This window comes from Buceros rhinoceros, unplaced genomic scaffold, assembly GCF_000710305.1.
Source record: "Buceros rhinoceros silvestris isolate BGI_N320 unplaced genomic scaffold, ASM71030v1 scaffold23074, whole genome shotgun sequence".
In the NCBI taxonomy this organism is placed as follows: Eukaryota; Metazoa; Chordata; class Aves; order Bucerotiformes; family Bucerotidae; genus Buceros; species Buceros rhinoceros.
This window is the reverse complement of record NW_010406810.1, coordinates 47,645-65,221: the sequence shown is the minus strand read 5'-3', so window position 1 is coordinate 65,221 and position 17,577 is coordinate 47,645. Positions and strand designations below refer to the sequence as shown.

Sequence of the window (17,577 nt, the reverse complement as noted above, 5' to 3'; positions counted from 1 at the left end):
CCCATGGAAAGGAGCTGTCTGCACCATGAAAGTCTTAGTGCAAAAAAAGAGACCAAGGAGGGCACAGTATTTGCGGGGTTGCCATGACACTCGCAGAGCAGAGACTGTCAGCGGCTGCCTGTGAGTCCTGAGCCCAGGGACTGGGTTCCAGGCGGCCTGTAAAGACTTTGGGGAGGCTGCTTTGGTAGTCATTATACAAATTTTATTACCAGAAGACAAAAAAATAAAGACTTACGATTTCATGTAATGTTCCCTTATTGCATCTCATTAATAGGCCGAGTCCCCAGCCAGTGTTGTCTCATGTGAGCATTTCCATTAGGGTTATTGTGCTGGAATGATTTATAGAAGCCAAGAATTTGCTCATTTATGCTTAGCAAAGAAACAAACTAAAGAAAGCTGCAAATGGTAGCAACTTGCCAGACTGCTTACGGTGAAGTTCAGGTCCTTTGAGTTCATCATGTTATTTGTTCTCTCATCAGGACTACCTTGTTAGTGAATTACAAAAAAAAAAACAAATGGAAAAAAAAATTAACCAAAACCAAACAACAAACTCAAAGTCCAAGATCTCTGTTTTAATGCAACTGTTTCATGCTGGCTGCCTGAAGATACCTGTAATCGAGACTACCCAGCAGTACTGCTTAGAATTATAAATCTTCCACTTAGTAAGGTGATACCCACAAGGTTTTCGTATGAACAGTCCTGGGCTGCAGAAATCGCTTCTACAGTAGATGACAATGGTATTGAGCTCCGTAAGTACTGTCCTGTTCTGCAACGCTGCTTCTAACAGCTTACCCGCTGTTGGTACATTCGAATTACACCTTTTGTCTGGTTTTACACTTGGAAGTGAGGGCGGACAAGGATCATTTTCCCTGGAGCGATGTCTAAAGTTGCGATAAAGGTCCCTGTGGTGGTCATGATAGGTGCCTCAGTGTGGTGTGGGTGATGCACCCTGAAGATCTCTATACCACTTCAGCGTGGTTACAGTGGAATATCTAGCAAGCACCATTGCTGAGAATAAAATGTTGCTGTTCCTCTAGGAAAGCAACTGTACCTTGCCAAGGCTTTGAAACTATTTCGATATTATTAAACGTATGTTCTCTTTGTGGTTTTTCTGTTTTCTTTTGAACTCTTGCTATGCGAAGCAGTGAAAGTGAAAATTACATAAGCATCAAGCTGATTCAAGACTGCGTGCATTTAAAACCTGAGCCTTACTCTGTTCTATTCCCCTTCCTTCCTGTCTTCAGTGGTGAGTGGATGCCAAATCTGGCTGCATGCTGCTGGGTCTCAGAGAATTCCTCATTCCTCAGAGTCGAACCTTGCATCTGTCTTGTCATTTCCATCCACTCCTGCTTACAGCTGCACACCGTAACCCCAGGAGGTACCTGCAGTTAGGAGCTAAGGATAAAATGACAGAGATTTTCTCGAAGAAAATACAGGTTTCTGGGCTGGTTCCAGATTTTCTGCTTCACGGAACGGCATTAGGAACTACATCCTTGCTGCAAATATTTCAAGTGCTCTTGCTGCTTGCTTTAGCAGCACTTGGTTTCCAACCTTTCTGCAATATCTCATTCAAACACTTCTGTCTAATCAGCTCTTTCTTGCCATGAGCTTAGGTCACTATGGTTTTCCTGCTCCAGAGAGGATTTTTATGTTCAGGTGACTCTCAGAAGCATGTGCTGGTAAAGAAATATAAACTTCAAAATCACGCTGCGGGGGGGGCTTCCTCCGAATGGGACTTTGGTGTCTGTCGTAAGAATAGGGGTATTTTGGGGCTGTGTTAGAGGAGCTCAGGGCTGAAAGAAGCAGCCAAGCATTGTGCTTGTTGGTTGTGTGGTGGTTGACTTTCTGTTGATCAAAGAGGTGGTTAGTTGTGCTTTCATTATCAGGAGTTCTGCTGTGCAGGCTCTTGCGTAAGCCAGGCCGGAGCTCCGTGTGAGGTAAGCCAGCCAGGTCTGTGGTCACTGAAGATAAGTACGCCTATGTAAAGCTTTTCTACAGCATGCAGTAAGTATTAATTGTCGCCACTAAAATTACGGGTTTCTTGGTGTTCAGGCAGCTGAATTGGAAACGCAAAATGAAGAGAATCTTGTGTGTGTAATGAAAAATCATCTGTCTGGAAACATCCCTCTGGTTTTGCTCACTCAGGATGGAGCTCCTTCTTTGTCACCTGACTACTCACCATATTAAGTATCTCTTGGCTGCTATCTAAACTGGTATTCTTGAAACTAATGTGACCAGCAGTCGGACATCGTAATACTTCAGAATTGCATTGTTTGAATTCTTCTAAAGGTACTTTCAGGTTGCTGTTTGGTCTCTATTTGTTCTTAAACTTCATTTCAGATACATGCCTCTAGAACCTGAGCAACTGGGATTATGCCGTTTTTGTCAAACACTGATTAGTGAGCCCGCATGCCTGGGTGAGAGGCAGGTCTCCTGTCTAAAAGCTATGTGCAGGTCTTTGTGCAGCGTCACGTGAGGTTCAAAGCTGGGTGTAAGTCCACCCAGAACAGAAGAGGTTAATACTGCCAGGATCTGTGAGTAGAAAGTGAAGAGAGTAGACTATATATTGGAAAGGAGGCTTATCTGGTAACATTTAAAAGGAATCTTAATTATGAATGGGACAGCGTATGTGCACTTCCTCTTGGTTCTTGATTTTGCTGTTTTGATAAACAGGATGCCATGCAGTTTCTCTCTTTCTCTCATTTTCCTACTCATTTATTTTTACTTTGTGCTCATCGTGTACCTGACACAGGGAGGATCAATCTTTGGGATTTAATTAGAGTTGTGGAAGTTACATAGGTGCTGTTAAGTACATCGTATCTTTTAATTTGTTTGAAAACCTGATGAGGAGTTCTCATCCAGTGACATGTTTGGTTTTGTCTGCTGCTTGTTTGTTGTGGGGGTTTTTTAATAACTCCTCCTTTTCCCCCCCTTTATTAAGATGTAATTAATTTTTTAGATTCTTCAGTTTCTTTTGGATCAGAAGCTGACTGTATCTCTTCTGTTATTTATCATCAGCTCCATGGTTCGGTACTGAAGTTGGTCAGCTCTTCTAGGAAGCAAAATTTCTAACAAAACCCCAGTAAACCTTAGAAAGTACAAAAAAATGGGATAGAGCTTTGCTATCATGGCTCTACAGAAAAGTTAATATTTTGTATTGGTTATACTTCTGGAGCTTTTTGGTATTCACTTTTTAAGCCCTTGCTTTATTTTTTTTTAAAAAAACCTGTGTGTGAAAGGGTTAAGCATCCAGTAGAGAAATGCCCCTGTTAAGGTTACACACACAGCTCGTCCCAGTCCCGCTTACAAACGGGGCTGGGTGTGTACTGCCCTGAGAAGTTACAATAGCAGGTTCTAGATCTTCATACCCTTAGTATTCTTCAAAATCTGCTTGTAACCTTCCTTTGTAACTTACGGTACTTAATTATTTTATGCCTGTCACATTGTTCAGTTGTTTTACTAGAAACTTTTGGCAGCAGTTGTACTGTTGGCTTGAAAAATGACTGCTTCCCATAGTACAAGTTAAAGCATAAGTATGTCCTGAGGTGATCTGCCTGAAGTTAGCATTTGATTTATTACTCCCTTTTTTCAAATTTAAGAGCTGGATTATTTTATGCCTGTTTTTACTACAAAGAAATATAAAGTGTTTCCAACAAAATGTTGTTTCCTTCTAATGTTGCAGGGAAAAGAGTTGTTTTGTTTTAAAAATACTCCTGTAATACATGTAATGTAGAGCATATCAGTATACAACAGTTAAAATGTGTGTGTTTTGTTAAGAACTTCTTGGTTCTTCAAAAATCAATGTAAGACAGCATTTCTTTGACCATGTAGACTGAAGTTCCACCAGCTTCTTGCAGATAGTAGGAGGAAGGTTATAAATACTTTTCAATGTTTGGGTTGTCAGCAATAGTCTGCTTAAATTTAATTTGGAATTAACTTTTATATTTGGGTAAAAAAATTTCAGGAAAAAGTTCTTCACAGCCATATCTTGCTTTTCAGTGCCTCCTGTGTGTACCCTCTTTTTCTTGAACCTCTGGGTAAGGAGCCTGTGAGATTCAGAGACATTTAGGTGCACGTGGCAACTCGTGGGAGCAGGAAGAAATAACGCTACTAATGCAAAATTTCAAAAAAGAAACTGTCAAAGTTTTGAGCTATTTGTTGCCAAACCTCTGCTTGTCCACTGTTAAAGGGTGAGGGTTCTTCACAAGCATTACGCCTCAATTAAATCTCTGATTTTCTTTTCTTCTAGACTATACCTTCTGTAAAGCCCTGTGGAAGATAGATGTGTGTGCTGCAATGGTGACATAAATATTTCAGTGGACTGGAACAAATTGTTGAGAATCTGTGGATTTTTTTTAAAGCTGCTGTCAAGAACAATCTAAGGCAAGTAAACAACATGAGTTTTATCATGAAACTTCACAGACATTTTCAAAGAACAGTTATTTTGCTGGCCACTTTTTGTATGGTGAGCATAGTTATTTCTGCGTACTACTTGTATAATGGCTATAAACAGGAAAATGAACTTTCTGAAATCTCTTCAGAAGTGGAATGTGGTGATCCTCAACTGTTGCCATACAAGCTGCTGGAGATGAAGACCGTGAAGCCTGTTGATTCCCTGAGGACAGATCTTGTAGTGCTGGTGTTTGTGGAAAGTCAGTACTCGACGTTAGGCCAAGATATAATAACCATTTTAGAATCTAGCCGATTTCAGTTTCACATTGAGATTGCACCTGGGAAAGGTGACCTCCCAGTGCTCATAGACAAAAATAAAGGCAAATATGCTCTCATAGTATATGAAAATATTCTAAAGTATGTGAATATGGACTCTTGGAACAGAGGCCTTCTAGATAAGTACTGTGTAGAATATGGTGTAGGTGTTATTGGATTTCACAAAGGCAATGAGAACAGCTTGCAGAGCTTTCAGTTGAAGGGCTTTTCTTTCCATGTCCACAGCAATCTGGCTATTAAGGACTGTTGCATTAACCCTCATTCCCCACTGCTCCATGTGACTAAATCTTCTAAGCTTGAGAAAGGTCCTTTGCTTGGAAATGACTGGGCGGTTTTCCAGATTAATCATACAGCTTATCAACCAGTGATATTTGCAAAAGTAAAGACGCCAGAAAACCTTTCACCACCTGCTGCTATAAATACTCTCTATGCCACAGTAATTCATGACGTGGGGCTCCACGATGGGATTCAACGAGTCCTTTTCGGCAATAACTTGAATTTTTGGCTGCACAAGCTGATTTTCATAGATGCCATCTCTTTCCTGACTGGAAAGAAGCTCAGACTCTCCTTGGATAGGTACATTCTGGTTGACATAGATGACATCTTCGTTGGGAAGGAGGGAACAAGAATGAACACCAACGATGTACAGGTAAAGTATGTGCACAAACTAATAGTCATTACCATGAAGTGTCTTTTTTTTTATTTAATCTTAAATTGAGTAGTTATTAATAGTTGGAATTCGTGGAGGATGCAGATCAGTAAGTACCAATGCAAACTGTTTGGGCGTTGAGGGAGAAGCCAGTGTGTCTCACTTTGAGTAGTCACAGATTCCAGATGTAGCGGTTCCTTCAGCCTCCAGGCTAGCGGCGCGTCTGTGCAGTGTCACTTGTAGCTGTACTGGAAAAGAATGTAAGATCAGACAGCTCACTGGCTGCTGTCACTTGTTTTCTCTCAAGTAATGTGCAAGTCCTTTCTGAGCTAAGCGGGTTGGTGGCCACCTCTGAATTCCGTTCCCCTTACTATATGTGGAAAGTAGTCTCCCAAAAGGAGATTAAAGACAACTAGTTGCTAAGTAACTGATAAAGAAAAAGGGGGTAAGAGGGGTAGTGTTTTCACACACACCACAGCCCACAATTCTAACATAACAGCAGAGTGTTTAACTCTCTAGTCTGATGACAGTGTCTATCTAAGCACATATTTCAGTGGCATTTCAGAACAGCACAGGGCTTCAGGGCTGGACCCAAGAGCTGCGCATGTGTATGGTGCGTGTTGCTAGTCTTACATGCAAAAGGTAAATGTGGTCAGCAAAAGTAAACGTCAACATAAATGTTGAAGAATAGACTGGATTATTAGCTCTTTGAAATCGGTTTCAGATGTCGGGGGTTGGTTGCAGCATCTCACCTTTCTTATCTCTGTTTTATGGCTCTTGCTTGCAAACATGCTTTGTGTTTAATACTGATCTTAAAAGCTTGTTCTGTCACTAAGTGACTCGATTTCCATTTCAATATTTTGAGTTGTACATTCCTGAAGGTCATTTTTCACTGTGGCGCTGTTCAAGTGAGGTGGTTGTTATGGGTCAGCCCGAGTAACATCTTAACATTGTTTCTTGCTGTATTCCTTGCTTGCTTTCTGTGAAGAGTGTTGTTACAAAGCAGGTATCAGAGGCCACCTTGTGCAGCTGCACTGTCTAGAAGCTAAAAATCTGGAAGATGCTGTTTGTTGCCCTGTTTGTGCTAAAAGTAAAGGAGATTGTTTTGTTAGAACTTCTGTAATGCGAAGAGGAACTGGGAAAAGGAAAGGCAATGGCAGCACTGTGGGCAGTTGATGGTCATTTTTGTTTAATTTTTAATTAGGTTTTTGGTTTCTTCAGCGTTGATACATTTGTTGAGCTGGAGTAACCCTGCATTTATTGCTTGCTTAAACAAAAGCTACAGACTTGTAGCTGCACTTTAATTTGCTTCCAAATTGCAGCTTACTCTTTTCCAAAACATTCTCTGCACATGCAGTTATAAATAAGAGATACCTCCTAGATGAGAAGGTGTTTTCGTTGCGCAAACAAATTGCAGGGAAGGGAGCCGGAATAAAGGCGAAACTCAATAAATAGAGTTTCTGTGTGGAGTATGATGGCAGCACTTGAGTTAGGTGGGTGAGCATGCTTTGAAAATCTCCTAAGTGCAAACTCAAGTTGCAGGGCAGAGATAAGCTGTGACCCACATCACTGTATCTGGTGAAAAAAAGATGTAAAACGAAGCCTGACTAAATCTCTCACTGTGTTGTGCAGTAGCAGTTTGAAGCAGTTTTGTTTTGTATTGTTTCTCTTTGTGAGTGACACCTTAGGCTTGTCAATTTAGGGTAAGTTAGGATGATTAATTGTCAGAATTACTTACCAGAAATGGGAGGCTGTCAAGACAAATTTAATTAAAGCAGATAGAAAAGGATAAACTGTATTGTTTTGGAAGAATAATTTGCAGTGTGTCAGAATATCTTCTCAAAATAAAACTGTCAGATTAAACAGAAATAATATCAAAGTGGAAATAACTTTTAAGTAGGATAATTTCATTTATACAGAACTGCATTCTGAAACAGTGGAATCTGAAAAAGTGTTCCCTTCTGATTCTTCATCTACTTAAAGTTAAAACGTTCTATTAAACATGTTGTTAGGGCTGTCAGATGCGATGCATCTTCATTACTATTAATATCAAAGGAGTTATCCTCGGTGGCACAATGACATGTGGAAGGAATGAAATAAAATCAATTTGTGGTAGTTGAAAATCTGTTACCGTAAAGTATATTTGCGGATAAATGACATCCTATTAAACAGGACTGTTCTAGTGAGTTCTGCTGTAGTGACTGTGACAGGGAATTGTGCACTGCAAGCGTGAAAACAGGTTGCTAAATGTAGACTTTGTGTAATTTCAGTACTCAAGGTTGACTCATTTCTACATAATGTTTTTTTGTGTTTTAATTTTGTCTGACTTCTATTTCGTACTTCTCTGGATATACTCACATCTGGTAGGACTGTGAGCTTGCTGAGAGTAAGGCGAATGTTTCTACATGTCCTCTATCAAAGCAACCTAAAGCACTTCAGAGAGCTCCCAACATCCAGAGAACCTCTAGGGTTGGTTCTACCCATTCCTCTGGACAGGACAGAGTTCAGAAAGTGCAGGGTTAATGCTGAACTGGTAGCAAGAATAATCACTCGTGATTCACTACCTAACTCAAGAAGACAGCATTGGTCTTGGGTCTTCTGAGACAAAGGCTTCTCTCTGTTGAGTACATAGAGAACTTGTATTCGCTTTAGGAGGACTGATGCATTAAGTCCCTAAAGTTCAGGCACAAGTTAGGTGAGAAAGTTAAAAGCTATGACTGTTCTTTCTTTATGAGAGTTAAAACAGAGGGCCATCACCGTGAAGGAAATCCTGTGGGACTGCAGGAGTACAGGGTAGTTGGTGACACGGCAATTCACGGAGCTGCAGAGTGCCTGAGGCTGGAAGGCACCTCTGAGGTCATTTGGTCCAGCCTCCCTGCTCAACTGGGGCCATGTCCAAGCACCTCTTGACTGTCTCCAAAGACTGAGATCCTGATTGCATGTAAAATCTGCGTTTCAAGGGAATTTCTTCTTCAGATACCTAAATGAGATTTGCAAAGTGGCCAGAATATGTAATATTTGGATGTTAGGCTAAACTGCCTTCTTTAAAGTTTGGGCTTTGGAGTTGAGCACTGATGAAAACTGCTATCATAAGGTTAAGTGGTGATTCAGTATTCTATATTGATCTCAGAAGAGGTCATGTCAGAAGCAAACCCTCTAAACTGAGTGTCATTTGCACCTCTAATGATGAGGCCAAGTGGTGGTACTTAAGCTTGAGTAGCTTTAGTGTCAGGGCACAAGTGTGAAGAGCCCTTCCGCAATCTTTTGATGTAGTTTATCAAGCTAAATCCTGTAAAACTAATAGATCGTTTGTTTTATTAAATAACAGATGAAGTTTATTCTAATTTCACCACAACGTCTTCAGTTAAAAAAAAAAAAAAGACCCAAACAACTTAGAACTGTACTTCAGGCTTTTAGACTACCTGATTGTTACAGATTTGCCTGTTGCTGTGTAAAGCCTGGGCTGATAGAAGATAGTTCTTCAATGTAACATACTGAGTAGCTGTCACTGCGTCAACAATAACCATCCATCTTCTTATTTATTTACTTTACCTTCCTCTGGTATAATAGAAATAATGGGAGAGAACATTTTCGTGGTCTAATTGCCTCCCACTTTGAAAATAAGCTTGGTAATGTCATCTCAATGTTCATTTTTCAGTAAATTTTTTTTCTCTCCTAATGTCTGTCAGGCAGGAGGGACGATTATGCTGTGACAACATTATATTTTATTTTCCTTGTGTCTTTTAGAAGATTAAGAGCCTCTGTAGTGCAAATAATTCATTTAAATGGGCATACAGAGAAAATCTATCTGGATATCCACAGAGTAAGTTTATCTTAATAGACCATGATTGTCTGGCTGACGGTTTACTAATATCTTTTTTTTGTTACGGTTACTCTTTGCAAATTTTTTATAACTATAAAGCACTGAGATTTTTCCAAGGGAAAAGCGGATGATAATAGGGGAGAAATTAAATATGTTTTTCCTTTTGACAGTTTGTTCAGTGCTGCTGCTCTAGGCACTAAGTTGGTCTACCTTTTCCTTCAGCTCCCCGATACATGTGCTTCCTTTATTTCCTTGAGACTTGAGCACATTTTCAAAATGAAAAATTAGAACACTGTGAAATTATTTTTTCCAAATAATTAGCTGTGTGATCTCCTCACAACTGTCTTGTCCTTCGTGTGCTTTTCAAAAGAGACATTTTGAATTGAAGTCAGGATGGGGATCTCTTCACTTCCTTCGTGTAAGCAGAATCTTTGCACTTGTAATTACTCTTTTATAATTGCCGAGGAAAAAGCTTCATATTAACCCTATCCATTATTGGGAGGGGGGTGATATATCTTTTTTTCTCGTTCTACTTTGTGAGCACTTAGGCAATGCAGTTAGTGTACGTGCATTGAGATGGTCAGTACAAGCTTGAATCTGCAGTCTGTTGGCATTAGAGTCATTGAAGAGTGGGACAAGAGCTGTCTCTGTGTATCATCTGTGCCAAACAGTGTTCTGGTAATGGAGAGGATTTAGCCTGCATGAGTACATTCGTAGAGTTGTACTCTCCATCACTTGCACAGTCTGTCATCTGGCCCAGATTTTGAGGTTTGTAATGTTTGTTGTGGACATCTATATCAGAGCTAGTCCTCTAGCTTTCTGCAGTAGAAAACAGGGAAAAAGAGCTCCTCTCTCTGCAGGCACTGGTTAAGTGAATTGCACCTTGAAAGTATTTGTTTGTTGTTTCTAAAATGCTTCTAGAGTGACTAAGATCAAATACAAACATTTGTGTTTGGTCAGATCATCGTCTTCCATGTTCCAAAGCCAGTGCTGTCCTTAGTGCATTGGTGGCCTAATCTTTTCTTTAATATAATACAACTTTGTTTAATAACTGGTTTCTCCCCGAGAGCTAATTGTTTATTCACTATATTGCAAATTCATCCATAGTAGTCAACACAGCTTAAATTACTACAGTTGTTTAAAACCCATTAATTGTCTTTTGACCCTGTGTAGCATATGTGGAAAGAAATCGGAGCTTCCCATGGTAAATCATACCCCTTGGATATAAATTTAAAAAATCGTGACATGTCTCTTCAATTACTCTTGCATAGGGATGACCTAAATATTTGCCTCAGAAGAGAGGTTTAGAGGTATTTTCTGTTAAGGTAGAATGGCTGAAAGATGCAGAAAGCCTGAACTGTCACAAGAGGAACTCTAATTCCGTAAGTTAATTGCTTCTTTATCATGTAGAAGGTTATCAGTAAGGAAATGATAGATTTGTCATCAAACGTGTCAGTTGCAAAACCACCAGAGATACTCAGATCTATTGGTTTGCACTGAGTTGTACATCTTTCCTTTGGGGAGATTCAAAAAATCTTTTTAATCACCTCTTTAAATGACATAAAGAGAGAACTTTTGTTCTGCTAAATCATTTTACATTTTCCCAATCCATTAGCCCTAGTACCTTTATGCGGTTGTTCAATGCGCTTACTATATGTGTACATATATTCGTACTTAATTTGACCTGAAGCTTCTGAAGTATTTTATATTGACTTGACTGAAATAATGAATAAAAAATACATTCTATCCTTAAAAAGCATCAAAGAAAAGGAACATTATTAACTGTGGTGGTTCTGTGGCTGTCTGATGCCCTAGGAAGAGCGATTTGACTTCTTGAGTGTATTGTGGAATATTACGCACTGTGAGGCAGTAGAGAATTAGAATTAGAGCTCAGAACTAAAATTCAACTTTAAAACAAGTTACAAAAATTGTTTTATTTATTTTAATTTATGGGCTGCTACCAGCATATAGAATGCTTTACCAGTCAGTCATCCTAATATTTAACTTCTAAAAGCAATTTGCTTTACATACCCACATAGATTATAATCTAGTAGGACTGATACAAGTGCCGCTCGATACGGCCCAGTTTTTGTTCTTCACAGCGTAGTGATGCTTGAAACAGAAAACGGGATAAAAGTCCTCGACCAGAGGAGAGTGGCTGCAGAGGGGTGATGGGGATGCAGGAGAGCTGACTGTGCCTTGGTACGACGCTTCTGGGAGTGCCAGGACAATGCTGGCAATTCCACACATGCTTCCTGCTCCTGTTCTGCACCTCTGTAGAGCCAGATACAACCCAATCCCATGGAGTAAGCTTGCCTCCAGGGTGAATTTCACAGCTTACCCATGGCGTGCGAAGACAAAAGTCTTGCATGGCCCTGCATAGGACATCTGTGAAGGGAGCACATATATCAAATAGCAGTGCTGGCGTACTCCTCGCTCCACAAGAAGCCACACTTGTGCCAGAATGCTAACTGCATTTACCATCCTTACTGCTTGACTCACCTATTCACTTCACTGATCTGTACAGTACTTGTCAGGCTCAGCAGCTGTAAAAAGGATGCTGTGTATCTAAGACACCTTGTTCTACATTGAAAAAGTGAAAGGAAGTGAACACATGGACCAGTGGGTGTTCATTCTAGCACACAGCAGATTCCTGTGAGCAGTTTCAAGTGTGAGGAAGCTTATAGTTCCTGTGCTATGTCTGTTCCAGTGCTGTGTCTGTTGTGAGGAAACCATATTTCAGTCTTCATTCCTTAGTTCTGTGTTTGCTGAATTTCATGGCTTGTCTTGTTTGTTTTGTCAATGTCATTTTGGAGTTGGTTTTCTGAAAAATCATGTTTTGGAAAAATAAAGCAGTAGGATGTGGTAGTCCTTAGCTCCACTGAACCTACAAAAGTCAGGAGGTCTTAGATATGGAGTTTTACAACTCAGTACTGATGTGCTGGAGCAAAGGCCTTTAGCAAGCAATGTAAGTTTTAGCATTAAGGAAGATAATATTTTGTTTATCTTTTCTTACCTGGCTTTGCTCCTGGGCCTAAAAGATGTGAGGTATTTTCTATTCCAAAGAAATCCTGTGGAAGTTCTGTGCATTCACAAGTGTGCATAGTCTGCCCTTCAGAAGTGTCTCGCGTGGGAGGGTTGGGTCAGGAGGGTGGTTCTGCTCCATGCTCCCATATTTCACTGCTAAGAAACTTCGCTGCTGAGTGCAGCGTCCTGTGGAGCATTAAGACAAAAGAGATCTCGGGACAAGGCAGATAACTAATCATAAAGTTGTTTATAGCAATTTTTTTTTCTTTTTCTGCTTACTTTTGCAATACTGGAGTAACTGAATCTGGTTTGGGTTGGTTTTTTTAGTTTAAAAACTGTGATACTTTAATGCAAAGCTAAATCTTGAAACAGTGATGTTTTTTTTTCAATGACTGTGCCATTTCCTCCTGCTACAAATTCAGTAGCAGGGAACTAAGAGAAAAGAAATCCATCTCAGTTACAGCTTTTTTTGGTTTTTATTATCCAAGAGGCTGCAGAAACTTCTTGTCGTGGTAAATCCCATGAGATCTTCAAGGGCAATGAGAGTGGCTTCGTTCACAGTCTTCCACCCCAGCACCAAATTTGACTGTTGGTTACGCATTTGCTGGTCCGTGGTCTGTCTTCATCATAGAACCAAAGAAAGGAAATCGTGGCTTCTGTGAATACACTGTTGATTTCTCAGATGAGTAGATGTGTGCTATAGGTGCAGTCATCTACATCTTTCCAGAAAACTACAGTTGTCTTTTTTTTTTTTTTTTTTTTTTTTTTTTTTTTTTTTTTTCCATTTTAAAATTCCCTACATTTCTCTGTAGTGGTGAATGCTTTGCTATCCTTAGGCTTAATGGAACTCTCTGAACAATGGTGTCTGCCTGTTGTACTCTGATTTCTGTTCCCAGTGGAGTTTTGGGATGTTAGAGGTATTTTATGTCAAACTTCACCAGAGACCAAGTGGGCCAACTGAATGCTATGTAACAGTGCTGCTCCCTTTTCCCTTGACTGGGTTTATTATGCAGAGATCTCTACACTTGAGGATAAGGCTTCCCTTCCAAAGAAATCCACACGAATGCATCCGTCCACCCAGTGCGCCGGCCTTCGGTGATCATTTTTTGGTCCACAGCCATGTAGCTAGCAAGCTCTGTCTTCGCCCTTTAAGAATGTACGTGGATACGTTCATGGATGAGACGAAAACTCATGTGATTCTGCACGCTTTGAGTATCATCAGCATGACCTAAGCTTGGCTCTCTTGGCTTGATCCATCTGGCCGTGAAAGCAAAACCTGCCATTCCTAGTTTTATGAAGTAAGCGAATAGTGTGTCAGGACATTCTGAAACCTGATGTGCTCTGTGAGATGTTCAAATGTACTGGATAATTTGTCTCCACTGAAAAAGCTACTTCGGTATTCAAGATTGGTATTTTAAAAGCTGCCCATTGTTGTTCTCTGAGTAAGTGTGTCCAGAGAGCAAAAGAGGAAAGTGAGTGAAGGCACCTGCTGGGTGCAGATGTTACGAAGTTAATGTGCCAGACGTGGGGCACGGTTCTAGCTCTGTCTGCAGCATGCCTGGAGGCATAACTGAGGACAGTTCTGTGCTGAAAGTGCTTTCCAGCCTCCTGGCAGTGTATCCATCCCTCAGCTATCCTGTCATCCCTCTCTTTCCTTAGATTGCCAGTTCTCTTGGTCAGAGGCTTTTTCCGTTCTGTGCTTTTTGTTCAAAAAGCACGTTGAGAATACAAATAATAATAATGCACCTACAGCTTACTGAGCTGTCCAGATTCATCACCGTACTAGTGGCTGCTGTAAGATTTATTCTGGGCTTTTTCAGACAACGAGTTAGCCATCCGGTTCTTGCTGCTAATGGAATTGAATATAATTTTCACAACCAACAAATAAAACCACACTGCAGACAGATCTAGAAATCAAAGCAATTAACTGTAAAACATGACACCAGAATTGAGCCTGCCTCCTTCCCCATCTTCAGTCACATCTCGAAGGCACGAAGAGAAAAATGAAGGTCAAAGTGGGACTATTTCATTAGTCTCTTTGCAGTACAGCTGCATGAAAGCATCCTTTCTTCCTATCTGTTGAGTCTGGAAGAAGTCAACTGCAACTACATGACTAATTCTTGGCGATTATGCTTACAAAACAAAGTAAAAGAAAAGCAGTTAGTTGCCACTGGATATCAAATCCCTCGTGGAATAACAATGCCCTGTCTTGTTTCCAATTCCGGTTTCTTTCTCTGTGCAAACTTCAAGAGTTCTTCAAGGCACAGCATTACTCCCCATTTAAAAATTACGTATGGCAGAGCATAAAAATCTTATGACCAATTTTTAAAAATGTTTACTCTTTAGAAGATTCCTCCTGATACTTTACGGTCCTCAAGAGGAGTTAGTATTGCTCCTTAAAATGTAGTTTAGTATCTGGAATAAATCATAAATGAAAGACCATTTTTTACTGCAAAAATTATACTACAGTGCAGTTGAAAATACGAACAGTGGAGAAGACAAATAAAAAGTTGTTGACTGTGCAGATTAAGGCTTCACAGATTTATTCCAACCCGAGTCAGTAAATTCGTGCGACAAAGGCCCTACAGAGGTGGTAGAGGAAACAGGTTACGTCTGAGAACCCCAGTTGCATTTTTGCAGAGCTAATTAACCACACAACTGTACCTCGAGCTCCCGTTCACTTGTCCTTTTAGCGTTGGCACTCGTGGGAATAACCCAAGTGTCTCTGCTCCTATTTGAAAGTGAACTTGCACTAACTCAGGGTTGTCTTGGACTATGATGGCACTGGAAAGGAGGTTGAAAAATAATTTTGCATTTACGTAAAAAGTGGTGTTTTTTATGGAGCAAAACATTTCTCTTAACCCTTGTCCTTTTCTTGCTCCCTTTGTTAAAGGTAATAAAAATGTTGAAAATGGTAAACCTGAAAATATCCTAAAAACAAGATGAACGCTAAAATATATCTGAGTTTGTAATGTAAGCTGGTTTGAAATTTAAGCTATGAAAAATAGCATTTTACATCAGGAAAGTACTTCATCTTACTGACTGAGGACGTTTCTAGAATATTGTGCTCTGCTATGCACTACTTAATCAGAAATATTTAGAGTGCTTAGAGACACCAGAATAGTCAGGAAATGTCTGAGCAAAAAATGAAAAAATAAAGGCTAAAGAATTCTGTAAGTAATTATAACCAAAGCAGGATGCAATAGGCTGCAGGTGTCTGCATGGTGTAAGTGGTGAGGATGCACACAAATATTTGAGGTATGGCACAGAGATACTTAAGTGTAGGCTGAATAGCCAATAAAAGGGGCAGAACAGAGGCTAATATCCGAAAGGAAGTAAAAAGATTATAAAAGTCTTTAAAAATTAGATTTGGCAAAAGGATATGAAATACACTATTGGAAGGAATGTATTATTGAAGGGAATTTGCAGTGAGGTGTATTCTCAGTCTCTTACAGCGTAATCAAATGCAGAGCTCCGTTTGGATTGTCAGTTTGAGTCTGCAAGTGTAGAACGTGACCAGCCAGGATACTTACCTACGTAGGTCTCGTTCCTGTGATCTTATCTTCTAGAAATGCAAGCACTCGTGCAAAAACAGGACGGGTGTATATTAACACTTCTAACAAAATCATCCTCCTGTGTTTCTCTTATTAATGTCCAGTGTTTCACCGAAGTTTCTGGGTTTTTTGCCTGCTGAATTATATCCCTTAGATAGGTACTATGCGGGAGTCGATAAACATCCAAATTTTTATTACCCTGAAGTAAGTTCTTATCATGTCTTTTCTGTGCTGACTTCATATAATCATAAAAAATCTGGCTTGAGAAAAGAGTTGTATCTGTTATTTCATGCAAGTTTGTCTTGCTTTCTCTTTTTCTGTTATTTCTTTGATACCAAGGCTGATGTAGCAGGGGAATTTAATTCAGCAACTTTAGACCTACTCATAAAGAGGAGAAAAAAATAAACATTTTTGCCCCTTAGCTGGTGAGCAAGCTGAAGGGTGAATTCCTGGCTGTTTCTGAGATAGAGCTTCCAGGCAGAAAGAGAAGATGAAAATATTTTTGGTCAAAGATTTTTTTTCTGTCAGTAAAGGTGCAGCATAGAGACAAAAAGAGCTTTAGCTCACCCCAAACACAGGGACAAAGGTAGATAGATGTTTTAGGTGAGCTACAGTATTGGAGAAGCAAGGAACCTCTTGGGCTCGTAAGAAACATTTGTGAATGGATTGTGTCATGACGGTGACGTGGTAACTCTGTTGTGCTTCGCTAAACAGGGACAGCAACCAGCTCCACTGTGGTCGTCACATAAATTAGAGGGTTTGAGTCTCAATTTATTTGTGCTTCGTTTCTTCTCTGCTATGTAAAACTAAGCATTAACACAAATATTGTGCTTGTCTAGAAGCTTTAATCTTACCAGGGGAAAAAAATTATAAACTAAGAAGCAAACAAACTCCAAAGTGTTTCTCTTTTGACTGGTGCCAACATCTGAGACATGGCTCGTAGTGTCCAATATTTCTTTCAAGCTACTTAAATATCAGCTGCTTGTACCTTAGCCCGTAGCCTTGAGTTTTCCTGTGATCACCTAACAGATTTATATTGCAACTGTAGCCACTGTAACTCAGTGATGGCACGCTGAATGCTGGAAAAATATTGTAAAAATTGCCTAAGTGCTTTGAATTTTGTGTGCTTTGGAAAAATAGATAAATATCACTAACTATTGAGCTGGGATCATCTATATAATGATGCAGACAAAAGTTTGAAACCTCGTTTATCTGAAATTGTGCTGAGCAGGAAGTGCAGGCTTCAGGGCTTATGGTGACAGGTGAGTCTGTGTTTATCTTGTGAGGCTCAGGCCCAGAGAATGCTGACACCGAAGAACAAAAAGTAAGACTGGAGTTCTTTCGGAAGGCCATATTCACAGACTGTTGGAGTTTGATGTATACAACACTGACATCCCATTTTTACTTTCATTTCCCAAAGAAATCGGGTATTTTTAATGTCCCCGTTTGTCAATCCAGCAATTAAACTAAAGGTGGGTAGATTCAGAATGGACATAAGGAAGAAATTCTTTACTGTGAGGGTGGTGGGGCACAGGAACAGGCTGCCCAGAAAAGTTATACATGCTTCATCCCTAGAAGTGTTCAAAGTCAGCTTGGACGGGGCTTTGAGCAACTGGTCTGGTAGAAGGTGTCCCTGCCCATGACAGGGGGATTGGACTAGATGATCTTTGAAGGTTCCATCCACCCAAACCACTCTGTGGTATTTATGATCATTCTAATGACATTTGAACCTGCTGGCCAGTTGTGATCCAGTGTGACAGATACGGGCAGTTCTCAAAGACAGTTAAATTCCTGCT

General features: G+C 40.1%; 1 protein-coding gene across 1 annotated transcript in view; it reads left to right on the top strand.

Annotated features, from left to right (window-relative positions):
* The first annotated feature begins 4,396 nt into the window (after nt 1–4,396).
* Nucleotides 4,397–17,577, top strand: part of NDST3 (N-deacetylase/N-sulfotransferase (heparan glucosaminyl) 3) — a 55,393-nt gene continuing 42,212 nt past the window's right edge. The window contains exon 1 of the mRNA XM_010134268.1: nt 4,397–5,377. Coding sequence (XP_010132570.1) covers nt 4,397–5,377 — 981 coding nt within the window. The remainder of the gene's footprint in view (nt 5,378–17,577) is intronic.